The sequence below is a fragment of the Cryptomeria japonica genome, chromosome 3, assembly GCF_030272615.1.
Source record: "Cryptomeria japonica chromosome 3, Sugi_1.0, whole genome shotgun sequence".
Taxonomy (NCBI): domain Eukaryota; kingdom Viridiplantae; phylum Streptophyta; class Pinopsida; order Cupressales; family Cupressaceae; genus Cryptomeria; species Cryptomeria japonica.
In genome coordinates, this window is record NC_081407.1 from 312314345 (window position 1) to 312337877 (window position 23533).

The 23533-nt window shown below is 36.9% G+C and overlaps 1 protein-coding gene across 2 annotated transcripts in view; it reads right to left on the bottom strand.

The window, feature by feature from the left end:
* LOC131047970 (uncharacterized) overlaps positions 1-23533 on the bottom strand; it is a 223419-nt gene that overhangs the window by 62473 nt on the left and 137413 nt on the right. For both annotated transcript variants that reach the window (XM_057981782.2, XM_057981781.2), the window contains 6 exons: positions 10143-10250; positions 8042-8137; positions 6061-6117; positions 4933-5079; positions 4733-4792; positions 4517-4621 (listed from right to left, as the gene is read on the bottom strand). In XM_057981782.2, the coding sequence (XP_057837765.2) occupies positions 4517-4621; positions 4733-4792; positions 4933-5079; positions 6061-6117; positions 8042-8137; positions 10143-10250 (573 nt within the window). The remainder of the gene's footprint in view (positions 1-4516; positions 4622-4732; positions 4793-4932; positions 5080-6060; positions 6118-8041; positions 8138-10142; positions 10251-23533) is intronic.

The following is a 23533-nucleotide window of genomic DNA, read 5'->3' on the forward strand; positions in this document are numbered from 1 at the left end:
AAGATTTGGTTATCTATTGGGTTCGTATGTGTTTTATTTCACCATTTACCTTGCTGGTAAATATCCCTTTAATTTTGGATCTTGGCACTATGTGTGTGCCCGTGAAATAATCTGGAAATGAATCGTTTTTATGTTTGAAACGATTTTGTGGCTTATTGGTTTGTGCATGCTTTGGAAGCATGTGATTTCATTTTTTATTTGTAGACTTTACCGTTCCCGTGGTGGGCTTGTCCCACCATGCGGGTCGGTAGTGTCTGCTACCCGCAGGTAGCAGAACTACCGGTCGGCAGTACCGCTACGCAGTAGCAGTACTACCGGTCGGTAGCAACACTACCGATCGGTAGGACTGCTACCGGTCGGTAGCAGCTGCTACCAGCGGTAGCGGCACTACTAGTTGTTAGGACCGCTACCGGTCGGTAGCGGTGCTACCGGTCGTTAGCGGCTGTTACCAGCGGTAGCAGCACTATCGGTCGGTAGGCCTGCTCGGCAGCAGTACTACCGGCAGGTAGTGTCTGTTGCTTAGGCAGCAACACTACTGCAGGTTGGCTTTGGCCTCCGCTTGACCTTGTACCCTCCGCGGTATAACCGGTTGTGTGCTATGAATTTAATTTCAATAAATGGAATTATTTTAATAGTTGGTTTTATGTTAAATATAAATGGTAATTTCCTAATGACTTTTATTATGTGGATTAATAAATTTATCTATGGAAATTAAGGCATGAATTAGTGATTCAAATCGGTAAATTTGGATATATTCTGGAAATGAATTAAATGCCTGTTAGGAATTCATGTTTAATTGGTTGAATATCTTATGTGGATTTCATTCTTGCTGGAATACAGATTTGGAAATTGAATAGATGTGAATGTCGTATAAGAGTGTTTTATTTAATTTTCAATCAATGATGTTGCAAGTTCTTATGATGCTGATTTTCTCAAAGATTGTCTGAGTGTGGACTTAGTGAAATTAGCTTTCCTTGCAAAGAGTTATATTGTGCTATTTCTGGTCTATGGTTTAGTCGTCCTGTGGTGGCGTATTTGGTACCTTTGACCAAGTGATATATGTTGACTTCGTTGTCTTAACCATGTAGTGTCTTTGCCTTATGGTTAACCAAGAGTCAGTATGCCCTTGTTTTGACCACTTGTTTCTGGATAGTGGTGTTATGGTTGTCTGCTTCGCCATAGGGTCCTCGTGGAGTGACCATGTTTGTTTAGTGTCCTTTGAGAGAGTGGCTTTCGAATGGGGGTTGCGCCCAAAGTGGTAGGCAAGATGACCCAGCGAAAGTCAGATAATAACTGATAATCTAATGAATTGATTAGGTGGGTAGTTCATAACATTAATAAGATATTGTACCTCGCGCATAGGCGAGTGCTTGTACAGGGCTCATAATGTAGTGAGAAGGCCTGGAATGGCAAACCGACCACCTTGTCTTCACGAAAGGTTGGTACTTGGTAGAGTCCGCATGAGACTTAGTTGGAGTCGGAGGTTCGGGAAAGGTTACCAGGATAATCCAAGGAAGGGTGTCGAGACCTATGGAGGCCGACCATGGTAACCATCAAGCTATGCGATGACACTCTCTCTTTAGGTTCACTTGTGTATTTGTGATATTGAGTCACCTAGATTTTGTGGAGTCATATTGTGTTGTCATGGAGTCATATTGTTTTGTCGACCATGTCATGCTTTTGCTTGCTTGAGGGTCCTCAGCTATCTCCTAGCACGATGGGGTGATTCCATTTTGGGAATTACATGGTCAGGTGGTAGTGCCACTTCCCATCGGATGTTCTAATTTGTACCTTCATGCGAGGATTGGCTTCGCGGGTGTTTATGTGGATCGTGGCTCATGCTTATCTCATGTTTTGGAGATTATTGTTATTTGGGGACCTATGTAGTCGTTGTATCATGATCTTTTGTAACCTTGTATTTCGTTAAGTTGCATCTTTATATGTATATTGAGAAGCCATGTATTGGAAGAGCAATGTAATCCTATGTTTGGGATGTTATTTATCAGTTTCCTTTATGATATGTGTAAATGCTTAATGAAGAGAACTATGTTGTATCCTTTCAAGCTTTCTATGGTGTATCTGTTATTGCATATGGCTTCTTGTGATCATTGAGTTAATGATGGATTATTGGATTAATTGTAATTGTGGAATTTAACTTTTGGTTTTAATTCTTCGTTGGTAACCCTTAAGGAATTCTGGTGTTAGTCTTCCGCTTGCGTTATCGTGCATGTTGTGTTTAATGCACTTATTATGTTTATACTTTTTTTTTTTAAATTGTTTCACCCTTGTTGTGGGTTATCCTTCGGGGTTCCTAGCGGTGCATTACATAGGCACTCAGTATTTTGAAGTCGATATATAGCCTTTCAGTGATCAGGACTCAGTATTTCGATTTAACCCTTTCTCAAACAAAACGATCTTTGACATAAATGACAATATTTCTAACACTGTGAGTTGCCAAAATGAGAACGGTTCAGCAACATCTATGAGAATCTACAATTTCTAGAAAAATCAAGCACCAAAATCAAAACCAATTGCACCAATACAAAGAGCACAAAATTCTACCCTTAGTCAAAAAAAATTACTTGCTAAAAGAGGCTTGGATGACTTGCCAAAATGAGAATGATTCAGCAACATCTATGAGAATCTACAATTTTTGGAAAAATCAAACACCAAAATTGAAATCCAATTGCACCACTACAAAGCGCACAAAATTAGAATAAAGAAAAAAAAAAATGGTTGCGAAAAGAGGCTCGGATGACTGAGATATGCCCTTCTAAAGTTGGGCTGCCAAATTGAAACTATAGATGGTGAGGGGAGCAAATTACAGCAACCTGCCGACAGTCGTTTGGCCATCAAATTTAAGACAGTCCCCGCTAACAGTTGTTTGGTTGTTAAATTTAAGACAATCTCTATTGATGGTCAATTCATCGTCAAATTTAAGGCATTCGCATGAAAATATTGAAAATCTTCTGCCACTAAAATATGAGCTATCATATATGAAAATAAGGATTTTTCAGCCATTTGGACTCAATGGTAAGGTCTATTTTGGCCCAAAATGCTCCAAAATAAACCTGTAATACAAAAGCACAAAGAGAAAACCTACAAATCTAGTATTTCTATCAAGTTTATCTGATTCTCCAAGTCATCATTTGATGCAAGCAAAGAGCATACTCAACTTTTCAAGATCCACCAGGATTCGCAACTTTGCAATAACTCAAACACAAATTACTCTCAAATCTGAGGAGGGAATTTGTAGATCAGACGCTTTGATGCCATGTTAGAGCTGATAACTAGGTCTGATACCATGTTAGATCACTCTAAGACTTAGGCTCCCAGGATCACCTGCAAAAACCAAAATAATCTTCTCCAAGAGAGAAAAACAAGAGCATAAATTTGCATCTATGGACACAAATATATATTAGATCAAATGTGATCATTAAATTGGCCAGAATGTTCATAGGGGACCTTGCTTATATAAGCAAGGTTGAGAGATAGAACAAACTAGGATGATGACAAATGTCTTAATCCTATGTCATACGACAAATAAGGGATAAGATAAGAAGTCTACAAGAAACTTCTAGAAAAATTCCTAGCTCACTGAGTAAATTTTAACACGTGTAGTTAAATAATGTGTCTTGTTCACACTACACGGGAAAATCGGATAGGAAATACCCGTATTCACACCAACACTCAGCTTATAAGAAGAAATATATAATAATCATTGGAAGTTGTTAGAAGCTACCAAAAGCCATAGGGCATATGAAGAAGAACATCCAAAAGGACGAGAAGATGAATTAAAGTCATTGCAATCCATTACATAGTTTTTAAAGTATGACAACTGTCATTTAAGGTTTCCTAGGTTCTTTAACTTTAAGTTTCAGTTTTCATAATTGCTGACTTGTCATACATTGGATTTTGTTTTCCGAGTTACTAAAAGTCTAAGAAAATACATCTATGACACAATCCCAAATGAAACAAATAAACGGTTCAAACAACAGAAGAAACATAGTTTTATAAGGATAAGTATGACATCTAAAATCTAATGATCATTCTTTCTAGACATTTTAATTGTGTTGCTAGTAATATGTGAACTTGAATTACATGTTGCATTGTGATAGATTAATTTATTACATGAACCCATGATTTATCATAATTTTAAAATACATTTTTCCTGTATTAAAACCATATATTTTTATATACTTTTAAGCCTGCAACCCCTATGACCTCCCTTCTTTCCAGATGTCTCCATATCAAGTCCCGTTTACCAATCACGGTGTATGTGTAATTGGTGGAATCTGACAGATATATGATATGTTCCATGGTTCGAACAATTTTAGGTGTATGACCTAGGTGGAAAGCGCTTTATTTTCAATCTCCAGTAACTTTCCAAGATTTCTATAGAGGAATCTGCAAGAATTTTCTAATCACTGATTCCAGTATACATACAAGGAGAAATATTTTTCAACATACATGAAATTTACATCTTGGATGTTGATAGAAGATCCATGCTGCATACCTTTATACACTCATACCGATGAATAATGCTCAATACATTGAGAAACTGTCTCTTGTACTCATGGATGCGCTTGACTTGAACATCAAACATTGCATCAATGCTCACCTGCAATGCAAATGGTTTCCTTCACTAGGATAAAATTTTATTCCACAGAAAACAAATAAAAGAAGTCCCAACTTCAAGTAGGAAAATGGAAGGCTTTAGCAATTTGTGTACCTTCAAACCACTTATTTCTTCAATATACTCAGCTAATCTGCTCTTGTTTAATCGATGAGTCTGTCATAAAGAGATATTAATAACTTTGCACATCATACAATCAGTAAAAGAATTTAAACAGTCAACTGTGAAGTTGCTCAAGTAAAGACAGCATGCATGGAAAGCACTTGAAGCAGATAGGAATTATCGAGGATTCAGACCTTTCTCCATTCACTTTGCAATTGTGGATTGGTGGCATGTTCACGCAACCCCATCAAAAGATCCAGGTCTTTGAGCCACGCTTCTGTACCAAGCCATTTTGTGATAATATCTCGCAAACCAGGATTGCTTATAGCCAACCATCGTCGCTTCAAAGAAATATTAATGGACAAGGAAAGACATATCCAGACTCAGTCAATTTTCATCTAATTATGTAGTCCAGTTTACAATTTATACTTATACATCTCATAATCTTTCCATTTTCTGAATTATGTTACATCAGTGCACATAATCTTATCTCTGATAATGATAAATAAGAAAAGGACAGGCTTGCAGATATGTTTTCAGTCGAATGACTCAACAAAAGCCATAAGAAGACTTCTAACATGTCATGATACTGTTGCTTGAAATGTAAGAGTAAAATCTAAATTATTAAATAATAAAAGCTAAGTGGTAGGAATAAGCAAATTGAATAGATAAATTCCAGCAAAAGTGAACTGAGTTTCAAACATAAAGAATGCCAAAACAAACATCAATCTTTGTGCAAGGCAATTTATAATGAAATGGAAAACAGATAAGATTCATTGACTTTGAACTACTTTTACACATTTTTAAGATACAAATGCTAGCAAAAATATTAAAGAAGCCATCCTCAAATGCAATGGGATAAAAACGTACTAGAAGCTAAGACAAAGGATTAATCCATGAACTAAAATGCAACCAACATATTCTCACAGTATAATATCACCAAGCCATATGATGCACTATGAGCAAAGATAAAAGAACATAAGAAACTGACATAGCAGCACTTGATAATGTTTTTATTCAGCTCTTTTATTAGAGGTTAGGCATGCAAACTTAAATTACAATAAACATGAAAGATGTAAATGTAAAATCCAAAGCAATTTTTTGACATTTCTTTGTAAAACCTTGTAAATATATACCACATTTACATAGCAAGAAGGATGCTACAGAATGAGTTTTGCCTCAGCTCAGGGAAGAGTTGTAACAAGAATTAAAACATAAACTCGAACATTACAGAAGAGAACTGGCTTACGAAATGAGATAATGTAATCTAATCTGATACCAGTCAGAATAATTTGTTGTAAAACTACCAAATAAAAGCTTACCTGAGTGACACCATTTGTTATAGACACGAATTTGTGAGGCCAAATATCATAGAAGTCCTACAAAACAATTTCAAAGTATTAAACAGGTAAATAATATGAGCAACAAAAATCTGAAATAAAAATCTGACAAATACTATGTAGTATGAGAATTTTCAAAATTCCTAGTTAATATAATGTTTGCAAACTATCAAGATCCTTTTTAGCACAACTGATATACTCTAATACATAACATCAGAGATCAAAAGGAAAAGAAAGCTTATCTTTCCTTGACTCTAAATTTTAACGCTAGACTTTAAATTACTCAAAAATTAGCATAACAATAAATTAAGTATTGGATTGATATTGGCGATGATGAACTTAATGGCATAAAATACATATTTTCCTTTCAAAAAAGAGCTCTGCAACATTCACATCTTACATTTACTATATCACACAGTCCTCGAACTTCAATGAAGCTCTTGCTTCAGAAAAATTGAACGGTACAACAAACACTAGTAAATGATATGTACCAACCACAATATACGACAAACTTGAATAGCCTTTCTTAAACAAGAGACTTTCGACAAAATTACATCCTTGAGAAAGATATGGCATCAAAATAGAGTTGAAACTTACTTCATCCAAGATAAGAAAAAGTCATTAGGAGCCAATAGGCCATCAAAATGGTTTTTATCCTACCATTAAAAAACTTCTCAGGTGGTTGTCTGTGTTCACCATGGCTTGGTGCCCATAATGATATACAATTAAATTTTAAACTTGTACCTACTAAAGCCTCCAAATGGAAGAGACAAGAACATGCAAATTTGATAGAGTCTAAAAGATAAAATTTCACTACCAAATTGAAGAACATGTGTAGGATAGCCTTTTAAAGGTAACAAACAATTGATCAAACTATCTTGAAATAGTTGGCATGAGTTTTCCACAGTCCATGAAGTAGTGTGTAAAATTACTTTTAGATTCAACCATGTATGTTTTTCAATCAACATTTTGTATCACACTCAATGATCCATCATCATGAAGAGGAAAGTGATGGATTAGATTGTAGACATAACCTTAAAAAGAAGTTGGCGGAGGAAGTGATAGGATGACAGGAAAATGAAGTAAAGGATATGACAAAAAGAAGGTTTGGGGAATGGGAGCGGTATGAATTCATAAGCGAGCTTGACCAAATGATAATGGATCATTGAGTGTGATCCAAAACATTGATTGAAAAACATACACAGTTGAATCGAAAAGCAAGCTTACACACTATCTTAAAGACAGTAGATTTGAAGTATACAATGAATATCAAGAATAACCTTTTAAAGCTCCCAAACAACTTCAATAGCCTTTGAAAAAAACCAAATTGATCAAACTATGGAATATTGCAGCACAATCTTAAGATGGTAGCACTAAATTATATACTGAACTTTAACTCTACTACGGTTACAATCAGCAAAACTGTTCAGATCAGATTATGGATTAATTTATCCATATACTCACAATTCAAAAAAAGAAAGATTTTCTTGCAAGTACATTATGGACTTCAAGAGGGAATAATTTTTAGATTACTCAAGGCATGAGAATCTCATCACGTTGAAAGGTATACTGAAATTTGAATGTTTGAAAACATCAAAACAAATGCAGCATTTCAATTCTATAAAAACTCGGACAACTTCTAAGAGACCATAATTGCTTCATTTGATAACACTGATGGTTCTTATTTTCATGTTAAAAGCACGCATAGGATATATTCTGGTGTTTCTGGCATTTTTTGAATCCTTTGATATTACAATAACATTTATTTTCAACACTGGCAACAATGCAGAGCATTGAAATTAAATTCTATGAAAATACCCACACAAAACTATTATCTGTTGAGATGCTAATTTTGTGAAACACAGTACGATCAAACACAATTAAATAGTAATTATAAGAACAATGATATTGTGCAAAAACAGATTTGTAAAAATTGCCAATAACAGCCTGATCAAATAATTACCTTGAAAAGAGATGTTTTAAGTGTTTCTGAGTGAGATTGAGACACTCCATTCATGCTATGGGAGGCCACAATAGCTAAGTTTGCCATACGAACACTCTGCAAAAATGACAAATTTGAAATATGATAAACATATTCATATGTCAATCCACAAATATATATGTAATATACTAATACGAAGGAGACATGGTAAGGAATTTTGAAACTAGCATGTATTCATAATTTATGATTTCCCAAAAACAAAATATCTTCTTTAAGGCATGTTGATTTCAAGTTTAATAGAGCCATGAGTTGCCTGTGCCACCCACATCCCTTTTCTACAAAACCATAATGCTAATAAGAATTTCTTGTCAACACAACATGCAACTTTGTTGGCTTTAATCTGTTGGGTATATGATTTATGATAGAGAAATGACTACCAAGATTCAATATGAGACCTTAATTTTGTACAATAAAACTAAGGCTAAGGTGGATGAACTTAGTTTTGAGCCCAGAACAACTAAGGATTTCTTGAAGGATGTTCAATTGGCCCTAAAAGAAACAGAAAATCAGATTGTTGTTACTAATCAATTCAGGGAGCAGGAGAATAAAGGAAGGGCCAAGCAGATCGAGAAGGTGATTAAGGAACTTGACAGCATAAGGGAGATTCATGATCTAGTACATTGTCCCAAATTAGAAAATAGGAGTTTGGACCAGCAGGAGGATTATTTGGTTAGAGTTTGGAGCTGAGAATAATTTTCAGTTTTTAGACAATCCTTTGTTTGAGGTGGATGTTGATTTGACATATAATAATCCACTCTCCAAATTGGATGATAGAGCTCTTTCTAATTCCAGGAATGAGATTGGAGTTGATCACAGGATTGTAGTGGACCAAATTTCAGAGTTAGTACTACTGTCCATTTTTTAATCAGCCTACACATGACTTCAAATCTAGGCCCATAGTTGAGTTGGTTTTTCTTTTCAGGCCAGTAGTTGAAAATTTTATGGTTGGGATTGTTTGGTAGAGATGATCTAATTATAGGAGATGGCGCTTCAGCTATTTCCATACCCATATCTCCTATGTTTTTGGTGAGATTTCAGATTATTTCCCCCTACCCTTGCATTTCCACATTGGTTATGGTGACATATTTTTATGAGCAGATAGTTTTAGAGCCATGGCAGGCTTTTAGGGCAGCTGGTTGTTAAAGTTTTTCCAGACAAAGTTCAGTTATTTTTAACTTCCACCTTGGTGAGTGACGGTCACTCTACATACTTCATGGAAATTTTATGCATATTTTCAAATGATGCTTTGTTGATTGCAGTGGGTTGGGTGAGTTGGTGTGTTCGGAGTTGTTCCCTTAACACTTGGAGATTGATGTTAATGTTGTGATAAAAGTTTTTGACTGTAGAGGCATTCCCTGGTTTGCTAATTTCAAATATGTTTTGAGAGACATCTTCTATACTAGTCCCTTATCAATTTTTTATCAGCTTTATTTAGGGAACATCATGAGGGGATATGCTGAGATTGATATTTTATAGTTAAGCAGTTTTTCTTTTCCATTGCCCAGGATCGAGTTTCGCAATGGGATTGCTGATATGGAATTTGTTGTGACCATTTCACATAGTTCCCCATCACAAATGGGGAACCCCTCTTTTTCTTTCCGTTTTAGGTCTTAGGTTAGTTTGGTAGCAGTCAGATCCCTTAGTTAGAGTGGACTTGAGTCAGTTAGTTCTCTGGGCTTAGGAGATGAGCGATTTGGGATGATCATTTCATTTGATCATCAAACGACATATGCCTTCAAAATCAGAGATGAGAAAATTGAGTCTAAGTATGGAGGGCTATCCAAAAGAATAGAATGCTTGAGAAGAGGATAGTTAGGGTATAGGTAATCATGATGAGGTTGTGTTGATGACAAAAGACCCTTAGAGTGAGTGAGGTGAGTGCCACTACTCACAAAATTAAGAAAGTGAGGTCACTGTCAGTGACCCCCTAAATCCACGCCTTACCTCATCATTACTCTCAGCAACCCCCCCAAAAGTCTGACCTGCCTCTTCCAGCAGAAGAGGCGATGAAAGTATTTTCAATATTTATAATAGCATCTGTATGTTTATTTGGCAAGCATACCTTCACAGCACCCTCTTCAATGATTGACATTCGAGCAAGGCGAGCAAAGTCAGAAGTACTATGTTTCTTCAGATCCTCCAGGAAGAAAAAATTTATATCATATATAATCTGCAAAATAATTCATGGTGAAACAAAATCTCTATCAGATGATTGTCAAAAGAACAAAAAATGAAGTATATTGATGCCGTCAATGAGATAACAATAATCGTACATTAAGGCAGGAGTCTATAACTCATCTCAACCCTGACCATAGGAAAACAATTGAACATAAAATAGACCATAATATCTTAAAGCACAGTAATTCATAAACAATTACGATTGTCTATTATCATGCATCATGCAAATATTTGAATATCTACAAGTGATTAGAGCATCTATGTAAATGCAATGCAATAGACCACATTGATAATCTCACTACACAACACAATTAAAAAGCAATTTCTTGATTAGTACATTATTGACCAATGATTCCACCTATTTCAACATTAGGATTACTTGCTCACATGATTTCCATTTCAAACTAATACTTGGTAATTATTTTGCTTATACATGCTTGTTAGGATACTGCATGAAAAATGGCATGTAACAAAAATAACTCTTTTCAGAGTTTAGAAACTAAAAAAGATAAAAGAATGTCTTGAAAAAAGATAAAAGAATGTCTTGACTTTCAATTATATTATACTCCTTAAGGTGCCATAAATGGATACATACCTTAAGGAGTATAATATTAGTGACAGTGAAACCTATTTTCATGTACCTAATGAGAAAAAAAGAAATTAAATCCAAAGAGTTAGTCTTGAAATTTTCTTGGGTATAGTAAACAAAACAAAGCGTATAGGTTTTATAATCCTCTCACTAATAGGATTATTGTGTCAATAGGTGAAATTTTTAATTAAGGGGGAGCATTATGGTCATCAAAACGACCATTTTGAGATATCTAAATCTAATTATAATTGCAATATTGTTGATGATAATGCTAATGAGCAGCCCACTAGTTTTTCAGTTCCAAGTATTACAAGTCCATCAAGCAGCCCCTCATCTAGTTCTAGAATTAAAAATGGTAAAATGTTTTTTCTTCTCATCCTCTAAGTCAAATATTGAATGCAAATTTAATCAAAAAGGTTTACAAAAATTCAAACACGTGAAGAAGATTAAAAAAGGTGAGGTGCTAAATGTTTTTTTTCTTTCACAAACTGATTTTGAACCATCAAGTTTTGAAGATGCGTGTACTAATGGTGTTTGGGTGCAAATTATGCAAAAAGAAATGAATTTGATTCAGAAGAACAATACTAGGGAGCTTTTAAAACTCCAACCTGACTAGAAAGGTATTGGTACTAAATGGGCCTAAAGAATAAGAACAAAAGTAGTAAGTGTTTAAGTAAATAAATGTTTAGTTGTGAAGGTTTCACTAAAAGTTATAGTGTAGATTGGGAAGAGAAAGTTGCACCAATGGCAAGATGAAAAAACATTAGTATCGTGATTTCACTAGCAACTCAAAAGAAATGGAGCATACATCATATGGATGTGAAAAGTGTCTTCTTGAATACGTACTTAAAAAACCAAGTATATATACAGCAGCCACAAGGTTTTGAAGTACAAAGTAAAGAAAACCATGCCTACAAGTTGACAATGACTTTGTATGGCCTCAGGCAAGCACCAGGAGTGTGGTCTACCCCAATTGATAGATACTTTGAGTAAAGTGGCTTCAAGAGAAGCAAGAGTGAGCAATCTAATGATTTGTTTCAATGTTATATGGGTAAGTTTGGCAAGCAAATGGGTTTGCCAGGTGCTTGATGTGGTTGCAGTTAGAATTATTATGGAGTTTAATATTGCATACCTTTTGATAACTATTGGCATGGGACCAGGTATGTCTATGTTTCTCATGTGGCATGGAGTGAAGTGAGTTGAGTTGGCAAGCGTCAGAATTGGCCAAGTGGACACATCCTTGTAGGGTTTGAAGATATGCTTAATTCCTTGATTTTGATATTATTATGATTTGTGGTTGGGTATGTGGCATATGGTGATTGAAATTGGAACTTACAAAGATGGATTGGTTGGTTTTTTAAGGCAAGTACAGATTATTTGAAGTTAACAACGTGGCACCGTGTGACTTGCTCATTGAAGTTACTATTAGAAAAGTCCCCATTGTTGATCACCCAAAGACCAATTTATAGTGTCTGCATGACACATGGTAAGTGAGTTTTAGTTTAAATGGTTTTATAAAAAGCCTGTGATGGTTTGATGGATATAAATTTTGTGGACAGTCCAATCAGAGGATTGCTCATTGCATTTATTTTAGTTTTTGTTAAAAATAACACAGCTAGTGGGAGTGCCAATCTAATGGATTGTGATTCAAGTGAAGTTAAACCACATGTTCACCTTGATTCTTTTGATGAAGAAGAATATTAATATTAAATATCGAATTGAAATTTGAATTTTCGTTGTGTAATGACATTTTGAGACTTGAGTATTATCATTTTTGTAAATTATGAATATGTTATTATGAGGTATTTAAAAATTCTATCTATTGGAAATTATGGATTTATGAGTATCACTCTTTTTATAATTTATAATTTTGAACACACACATATTGTCATACCCATACCTGTACCTGTACCCAAGAAAAAACATTGTCCTACTGTCATACACGCACCTGTATTATGTATGCACACCTGTACCCGAATCGACAACTTAGCAGGAAGGTAATGATATGCTTATTGTGAGCTTGTATCTTGATGATTTATTGTAAACAGGCAACAATTCTAAGGTGAAGAATGAATTCAAAATTACTATGATGAATAACTTTGAAATAAAAAGGTTTAAGTCTCATGCAATATTTCTTGTAATGCTATTTATCTCCAATGTATAAAATTTGATACATTTAATATATCATAGTTTATTTTATATGGCAGCAGAATTATTAATGTCATTATCTAAGTTTAAAGATTATAAATTGTATCTATAATACAAAAAAAAATACAACAAAATGCTTATTTATCATCACTAACTAACTCCAGATTAAAGAACATTACGATCAACAATATTAATATTTTAATTATCATTCAACGATATAATATCTCAATGGAACAAATAACATCTTTTAGAGAATTAGAATAACTGTCTTATTTACACTTAATTTTAAATATCATTGAATAAAAAATTACCAGCACTTATCTAAATCAAAGCACTTGGAAAGGCCATTCTCACCTTATGAATATTTTAGTGGTCTTGGCTCTCAGATATGGCACACTCTAGGAGGAACCACTTCTCATTCAAAACTAACACACATGCTTCCCAAGCATCAGCCCTAGCGAGACACTCTTTAGTGTACACAGTACCCTGAATTGGACATATTGTGTGCCCTTTCTCCAATGCTCATAGCCCGCCAAACCACCTTTTCCTTCCTTGAGTGATTTCCATGCCCTTCTCCAAGTCTCATGTGAACACTTTATATAAGCTTTTAACAGGTGGTTTCCAAAACATTACACCCTTTCACAAAAGTTCCCCTTTAATAGTTAATTAAATAAATAACCATTCCTCCTCTATTACAAGATTGTATACAAATATTCTTTATCAATGTCCATTTAAACCAAGGACCATATCATCTTTTATTTTTTTCTCTCCCTTTAATGCTAAAGGGTTATTTCATAGCTTTCTTTTCACTTCAGAGAAAAAGTCGCAAAACATTTCTTAAGAATCATCAAAGTGAGGATGAAATCTCCGTGTGTCAAACATAGTATGCAATGGATATGTTAGAAGAAACTCAGTATGGTTGACTGTATACTATCCTCAACTCCAGCTACTCATGGAATTGTATTATGTAGAGAACATGGAAATGAAAATTTTGATGAAATAGCTTATAGAAGTATGGCGAAGCCATCCAAAATTCATATGAAGGCAGCAATTAAAATATTGATGTCTGGAAAAGGTACAATCAATTTCGGTATTCATTATTACACCTCTAAAAGGTTTTAAACTTACTAGTCTTACTGATTCTTATTGGGGAGGTAATTCAAATGACCACAAATCAACATTTGGCAATTGTATTTCACTTGAATCGAATCTAATTACATGGGGCTCAAAGAACCAAACTTCAATTGCTTTTCATCTACAAAAGTAGAATGCATTGCAGTCACTTCAATAAGTATACACACATTATGGCTTTAGCAACTTTTAGAAGAGATTGAAGAGAAATAAAATTAGCCTATAATTATTTTTTGTGATAATTAGGCACAATCAAATCAGGCCCAAAAATTCAATTTTTCACAACACAAAAGCATTTTGATTTGAGGTATCATTTCATTCAAAATATGATACAAAACAAAATGATCGAACTAAACTGTGTAAACACTCGAGAACAATTAGCCGATATCTTTACTAGAGCAAATGCAAAATTCCAATTTTTGAAACTCCAAGATCAACTTGTTAGTCTACGTAGCATCAAGGGGGAGTATGTTGGATAAATGATGCTAACATCTACCGCTAGAAATCTTGGCCCAACTATTCTTAGCAAATTTCATTGCTAATTTGAAGCATTCTTTAACAACAACCAAAGTATATTTTTGGGGAGATCTTATATAAAAATTAATTCATAAATTAGTCTCTTATTTCAATTAAGAAAATATATATAACACAGAATAATTACCAATATATTCAATATTAAACTAAGGAGCAAAATTCTCCTTAAATAATAGATACAAAAGCTTTATCCATAAAGGATAAGAGCAAACTAATAAAGCAAAGGATAAGAACTTAACCAAAAGAATAAAGAATATTCCTAAAGTCTATCCTCCAAACTAAATTGACCATTATATACTAAATATTACATTAATACATTAATACCCTCCATTAATGATCAATTTACTAACTATACCAACTTTATCCCAAAACTTTACAAATTTGTAAGGACTCAAAAAGACTTGGTAAGAATGTTGCAATTTGATCCTCAATTGGACAATATTGCAACATCACCAATCCATCTTCTACAAGTTATTGCATGAAATGACAATAAAGTTCCACATATTTGGTAAGCTCGCGAGAGGCTAGACCCTTGGAAAGTTTTAGCACCCCTTGATTGTTATCGAACAAGGGTGAAGGCCCTACTTGAGGCATCTTCATGTTTGAAAGCATCCTTCTTAGCCATACTACCTCACATGCTACTTTTATTTTTCCTCAATGCTTTGCTTCTGTCAAGGAAAGAGCTACTCTCTATTGCTTCTTGCTCGTCCATGTGACTCAACTTATACCAAGATTAAAAACATATTCAAAAGTGGATTTTATGTCATCAATAGAACCTGCCCAATCTAAATCTGTGAACCCAACCAGCCTAGGATCCTTGCTTCAGCTATACAAAATGCCAAAGTCAAGTGTCCCCTTCACAAACACTCTCTTTGCTACAACCCAATGTTTTACATTTGAGGCTGTCATGAATCTGAAAATGAAACTCACAACATAGCTCAAATCAGGTCGAGTGCCTATAAGGTAGATGTTGTTGGCCTTTAGTTGCCTGAATGCTGACTCATTTATTACCTCTAAGTCTATTTTGGGTGAAAGCTTCAGCTCCATGGGTGTAGACGAGATTTTGCAATCTTTCATTCTAAACTTGTCAAGCAAACTCTTGGCATAGGCCTAATTCAATCATCTCAAATCTTTACTCAAATTACATTTGATTTGTTCAATCAAATGCATCTCACTACATATTATAATGAATAAACGACCAGTAGAATAATCGCATTGCCCACATTTTTTATGTATAGATTCAGATCTAAACGACTTCTCTGGAATCCCTATTCAGCCAAATACTTGTCAATTTTAATGTACCATGCCCTAGGTGCCTGCTTCAAGCCATATAGAGATTTCTTCTACTTCAACTCTCTTTGGTTGTCATTCTAACCTCTTCCATTCTGAAACCTTTTCATGAGTATCTCAATGTAATTGTCAAAAGTTATAGCAGCATAAAAGTCTTCTAATTTCCCTTTATACTTCATAAGGAGTGTATCTAACTCTAACAAACTAGGTTTTATGCTACTCTGAAGTTGCAACTTTTCTTCCAATCACCTGATCATTCTATCTTGGCTCCTCCAAATTTCTATGTATAAAAAAGATTTGCCCACTTTCCAAATTTCCTCCATGATTCACAAGCTAGCAACATGTAATGTCCCATTTTTGCAAGCCTAAAAAAAATTAATCAATTAAATTATTATTTTTGTCTTAAATTGTTTTAAGGCAATTAATATTTAATTAATTATAATTTAATATAAAGTGATATTTTTAAATTAAAAATTAAAATATCATTAAAGTCACTTTATAAAATTTAAATTATTTTTATTTAATATTTATTACTTGAATGGTTACATAAATTAATATAAAAAGGTGGCAGATGGGAAGATTATTGATTCGGGAAGTTTATACCAGAATTATTGGAGAGCCTTGGCTTTCAGAGAGTTGGAGAATGGAAACCCTTAAACTTGTAGGGTTGGACAAAAACCCAACCTAATATTGGTGGTGGTTTCGTGATGGAGTTCACATTTGTGCTTCATCAGCAAATTTGTAAAGTCTTTTAAAAGACAAATTTCTAAGACATTTGGAATTCCAAAATGAACTTTCAGAGGTATTTTCTTATTTTTCCAGAATAAGGGTTTAATTATAGGTAACTTTCAAGATAAATATATGATGGATGGAAAATGATTATTTGAAGAATAAATCCATGATTATAAGGGATGATATTATAATTTAGAAGAATAAAATATGTTTGCATTGCTCGAAATAAAATATTAATACTTTTGGTCAACCTTCCAAAGTCATTTATCTTATTCATTTGGGGCAATGCTATTGGAAATAATTATTGAAAACCTGGGAAAATTTGTTAATGATTTGTGTGGAATAATATTGGGGGACAAATGATTTTATCAAAGCTCAATATTATTATTCTTTGTCACGACATGAAAGGTTGGGTGATTGAGTATTTCATGGAGTTAGAGTTTAATATGGGCCTTGAAATTTATTATGGATTTGCTAAGTTGGCATTAATAATTCGTGGAGCAAATCATGGGCAAATAGTATTATTGTTTGAGTTTATTGATATGATGCAGAATGAGGAGATAAGATACGTATGTTAAGGCGGGTTAATTTTTCATTAGTGTGAGCAAATAAATTATAGCCAAGAATTTGGAAACAGGAGTATTTTAATATTCTATTTTGGCATGACTTCAACATATTCCAAACAAGTCCTAGAATCTCATCTTGGATGCGGCAACTACAACAATAGTGAACATTGGTTATTGACGGGTGGTCTATATTATCATCTTCAACGACATTCACGTGAGTGAATAAATATGACGGGAATAAATAATATTTTCTATTGTTTTATACTACAAACTCTAGTGTGAAGATTATATTAGTGGTTGTGGATCGTTATGCACATTGGAGTTAAATATTAAATTTGTCTTGTCTTCCATAAGATTGGCCACAATATTTGAGGAGTGTGTTGTCCTCTTTTCGGAGTTTGTGAGAGACTAACATGGCGTGACAGGGTAATCACCTCACACAGAAGGAGAAATACAATTTGTGGGCAGTTATTGGATGTCTACACCAATCTCATTACATGAGTCCGGATTCATTTGGCAAGTCTTTGCATTATCCGAAGGTATATTATGAGCACCTTCTTGGTCACGTACATGGTTTACTGTGAAGTCTTTCTTTGTTGTGCTAGATATTAACGCTTGTGAAGAGATATTGTTCGTCTTAAAACATTAAACTAGAGAAGCCTATGTATTTTTCTTGCGCATGTATATGTAATGTCCCCTTCCTAATTTGCCCTAGAATTTGCCCTGGAATCACAATTACAACAAATTAGGGTTAGGGTTACATCTTACCAAGTAAATACTATCTTTAATAATGCGGTCCTAGATTTGAATCTTGCCATCATGACAGACAACATATGCATATATATATACATATATATATGTATACATATATGTATACATACATACATATATATATATATATATATACCACATCATATTCATAGATTTTCAATAATGCTACACAAGAACATTAGGGTTTGGGGAAGGGACATGATGGGTCTGCCCGAAGCCATTTCTACACCAAGCCCAAGAGTGGATGTCTAACACAACCCTCTTGTTTGCTTGGCGGCTTGTACATGCTTTCCCCATCAACGTCTTATCTCCCTAAAGACATTTGCCATCTTGTGGAGTTGGGCTAGGGTCGTAAGTGGGTTACTTGGCTCTCTATGTAAGTGCTCTTTGGTCCTAGGAGCCATTATAGTCAACTCTAGAACGGCCTACTTGCTTAGCCTTGCGTACCCCTTTTTCTTACACCTCGGGCCCTTCCTACAAGGTGGATTTTAGTCAATCAAGCATATTTTATATTCTATCATAAGAACATAAACATTCTTTATTATGCATAAACATGTATACATATTTAAAACAATGATTGGCAGAAATATCAAGTATACCACTGAATATATATTTAATAATAATAATCTGAAATAATTAGAATTCTGCTGTGATAAATTGGACTAGTTTCCCTTGTGATTGTTGCTCCCCATCTTATGGGAAATGTTTTTGCTATGTGATCTGCTTAATGGATTTGACCTCCTTTAGATGGTTCGATCTGCTGGACTGATTTGATATATTTTAATGATTCGCTGATTACTGTGATTATTTGTGAAGTCGATGATGTGTTCTGAATTCCTTGATCTCATTTGATTTCACTTGATGATTGATGTATTGTTGTAGAATGATTTCTATTTGTATGAATGATTGATTGATTGATTGAATTACTTCGATTGTATGATTTGAAGTATTGGTGAGTGATGATTAAATGATGGTTGATTAGGTGATTGAAGAGTGATCATGTAATGAATGCTGATTTCATATATTAATGAATGATGATTGAATGAATGACGATTTGATAGTTAGGTTTACTGATTGATTGTTTGCTTGATTTGACAATTAATGATTGCCTTTGTCGATCCGTGAGTGAAGAGTGATGATTGTGTGAGTGATCCTAGAACGCTTGGAATGATCTCTCCTTTATACTTTATTGGTGGAAGAGCCAACGCTTTTCATAGGAATTGAGTCACCACTGTTTAGTCCTAAATGTATAGTTGGTGGATAATCAGTTAACACAGTATTCCCTACACATACCAAGCATTCATGGAACAGAACAATGTACCTTACAACATTTGATGCCAATGATAATAGATAGACCAGAAAGTTATATCTTTATTCCAATGTCCAGAATTGTTCTTACATAATCCCCCCTGCCGAGGTTCCAACCCAACAATATATAGACCCGACGGTTGGCCAAGATGCCAACCGTCACCAACTCCCAACTACCCGACGAGAACCTCTCGGCAACAGCAAAACATAAACACACTTATAATTATTATTCGTGCTAACATACGTATTTACCCCTAACATTAGCCCCCCCAAAAACGTAGTCGTCTTCCAAACGACTCAAACAAGAGAAAATGAAAAACATAGCTAAGACCAAGAAGAGGGAGGAGGCGTCCCTGTAGTGGTCGCGGGAGGCAACTGTTGTCCGTCCTGGAGTTTCAGGTTCTTTTCTGCTACTAACTGTCGTTCCCGAGCTTTCTTTACCATGTGAGAAGCTTCCATCAGCTTTTTATCTTTTTGCTCCAGCTGGGAAGTGAGCTCCGCCACCTGGGCTGCCAATGCCTGTGCCTCCTTCTCCTGCATGCTGCAGCGGGCCTCACATGTAGTCATCTTCATTTCCATCTCTTTCCTCAAGCTCTTTTCAACTGTGGCCAACTCCGTCTGTTTCCTGCTTTCTTTTTCCAGGATTACTATGTACATCTGTTGGGCCTCTTTCTCCACTTGATGTTGCCGCATGTGTAAGTACACCTCTCGAAAAGTTCCCTCCATACTGTAGAAGGTGGTGCCTAAGGTGCCTAAGCCTCCTATCAAGCGCCTGTAGGTCCAATTCTGAATCATCTCGGGTGTACTATTATCCGGCCATCCCTGTTGCTCAAGATGCTATGTGAACTCCTCTTTGCACCCCTGGGCCATGAAATGGCACAGCTGTGTAGCGTCCGCTGAATTACCGGCCTCCATCTGTCTAGTTAGCTGAGCCATGCCACGTGCAACATCCGAGAGTCCTTGTAGCTCTACCAGGAATCGTTTGAGTGAGCCTGCTGGGTCATTCGGATCAGGTAGTGTGATGTGGAGTCCAGTGAGAGTCCCCTCCAAGCCACTGCTTCGCTTGTCCCTTCCCTGCTGCTCCTGATCAGTAGGTCTTCCCTCATCTGGGACAGTAACCTCTCTATCTAGAGTCACGCCTGGCCCGATGGTCATGTTATGTGGTGCGGGGGAGGGAGGAAGGTGTGGGGCGAGCGCGAACTGTCCCAGCCATCCATCCAGCGAAGCGTCTATATCCTCATCTGTCATAGTATCCAAGGCTGCCTCTAAGTTAGCTGATGTCGTACCAGTCTCTGCTGCCATCGTACCAGTCCCCATTCCTGTCGTACTAGTTCCGGCTGCCGCTGTACCGGTCTCTGCTGCCATCGTACTAGTTCCTACTTCCATCGTACCAGTTTCTGTTGTACCAGTTTCTGTAGTCATTGTGCAGGCGGCTCCCCTTCCCCAATCTTCTGGAATAACACCCCCACAGGTCGTACATCTCCTATTGGGCTGGCGACTGCAAGCGCCTCCTGAGGTACCAGGTGTGTCGAGGCCAATTTTGAGGGCATAAACTTTACCCTCGTGCTCTTCCATTGTGCCCGCAATCCCCCTTGTTGCTCCTCTTCTTCATCTTCTTCCTGGTGGCACGACTCTGCTTCCTCCTCCTCCTCTACGGTGGTGTGTTCCAACAGATGGAATCCTTCATCCCCACTTTCCAGTTCTTCCGCTTCGTCGGACTCCTCGGCACTGCTTACCTCTTCCACTTCCACAGATGTGTCTAGCTTCCTCCTCTTCCGTGTGGGCTGCGCTGTGTCGCCAAGGATGTCCAGGTGAATGTAGTAGTACATAGTGGGTTTATTTGGTTCGACCCGTCCGTGAGGTTCAAACATCCCCCAATCCTCTGGTGGTACTTGTAGGCGTACTGCATCTAGGAACAAATTTATGGCATGATGGCACATGTAGAATGCTTTGTGCTCTAATCTCAGGAAGTCGTGAATGCGTTCTGCCAGGAGTTGCCCCCAGTTGTACACTTTCCCGCATCCGATCCCGTTCATTAACCCAATCATCCATATGGAGATATCTGAGGCCCGGCTGGCCCCTGTCGGGCGGCTTTTAACCAGGTCCATCAACATCCTCCACTCTCCTGGTGCAATAAAACTACGCTTCATTCCTCTGCTGTCGACCCAGACGCTCTTCCACTGTTCTTCTGTGAGGTCGTCTCAGCACACCAGGTCTATCAACCATTTTTTCTTTTCTCTGGTAAGGTTTTTGGTTGATTTGGCAGCAGCTGCTCCTTTATTCAGTATGCCAAATACACGCCTAAAATCCTCAGGTTTGAATGAAACCCGCACTGTGTGCCCTTGAAATTGGATGACCGAAGCTCGTTCGTGAGGGTTATACCCGTATACCATGGTCCGTAGGACTGGCTCGAACTCTTTAATGTTAAATATGGGCATCTGCACAACGTGGTCGACCTGTGCTTTTTTAAGCGATTCCTTCATCACATGGTCTGGAGGGTTTTCCTCCCACCAGGTACGACATTCACTGCCAGTCACACTCTCGAATGCTACGTTTACGGCTGTGAGTTCCTCTGAGTCCTTCGTTGCCTTCAGTTTGCTCCTGGTTTTCCTGCTGCTGGCAGGCTCTGTGGCAGCCATGATTGTACTGCAACTACCTTTCTCTGCCCTTCTGCCCATACCCCTTCCTGAGTCGGTATTATAACCGCCTAACAGATTGTCTCGCCAGTTGGTGTGGCCCATTGTGTCATTTTTCGCTTCCTTGTTGTACGGCCTCCTTATTTGTCTTGTTGAATGCCTACCGTACGGATATCTCTACCTGTCCACCCGGTACCTTACTTCATACGGATCTCCCTGTCTGCCTGACTGATGTTGTACGCCGTACGGACTTTGTCTTATGGGTGGGGTTGATGTTGATTGTCGTACGGATGTTGCTGGCCGTACGGATGCTATTGGTCGTACGAATGCCTCTGTCTGTCTGGCAACTGTCACTGCTTGTTGTCGTACGGATATCTCTGTTGTCGCTGTTGATTGCAGTAAGGATATCTTTGCTCTGTACGTACTGGCGGAAATGGGACGTACACCGTACGGTGGGGCTGCCTTCGGAGGTTATGGACGTACGGTAGCTCCGTACGCCGTACAGTACTACCAATTGGTAATGCCTTGCTTCTCCTAAGCCGTACTCGTACGGCAGTTGGTCTGCTTTTCCTGGTCCAATTCCAGTCCCTGTATGTCGTACACCGTACGGAGCCTGTGTGTCGTGCCTGTGCTCCCCTTCCGATGAGTTTTGTATACCGTACGATATGACCTCTGCGTTGCACTGTGGACTCTTTCCTTCACGTCGTACGATATAGCCTTTAGATTTTCATGCCCTCTTGATCGTTCACTCCATGCACTACGCAGAATTGTCCCCTCTTGTGCATCCGTACACGTACTCCTGACTGTTGTCTTTGTCCTTGCAGCATTCCCCTGATCCGTACGGTGTACTACTTCCCTTCGTACACCCAATCTTGTCTGTCTGTCAGGTCCATCATCCTGCACTGTGTTGAGGCTTTGTGGGGGTTTTTATAAGCTTTTCCCTTCACCAGAATTAGGGTTAGGTAAAAATGCCTTATCAATTTAATATAAAATAATTGTTTCTTCAGCAGTCTTACTTTTTCCCTATTATTTTTACTTCTACTTGCCTGGTTTTTTAATTTGTTCCTACCTGCTGATTGAGTTTCGAACTTTCTTGCTTTTTTCCAGTACCTCTCTTCCTCACCCTTCCAAGCCCCTAGTTTTTCTAGTCGTCTTGTTTCTTTCATCTGGTACGGCTTTTTCAATATTAGCTTCCACACCTTTAATTTGCCCAGGTACCTTTTGGCCTGATTGTGCTCTCTAGCTGGCCTCCTGCAAGTCCCTGGCCAGTTTACTATATTTGTTTTTCCAGTTGCAAAGTTCCCCTGTCTCCTTTGTTTCCATCTAGTTGGCCTATTCCTTTGCTCTTTCCTCCCTTCCTTCCTTGGTTCGACATTCCTCGTCTTATCCTTCTTCCATTTCTTGTTTAGTTCCCATTCGGAGTCTCTCCTCTTCACTCCTAGTGTATTGTTGGGTGTCCTCATTTTTATTTCTGAGTCATGCAACCAAGTACACACATGTGGTAGTCTTCTGTAGCATTCTTGGGTGCAGCAGGTCCCTAGGTATTCCAGGTCCCATATTTTGTCCACCA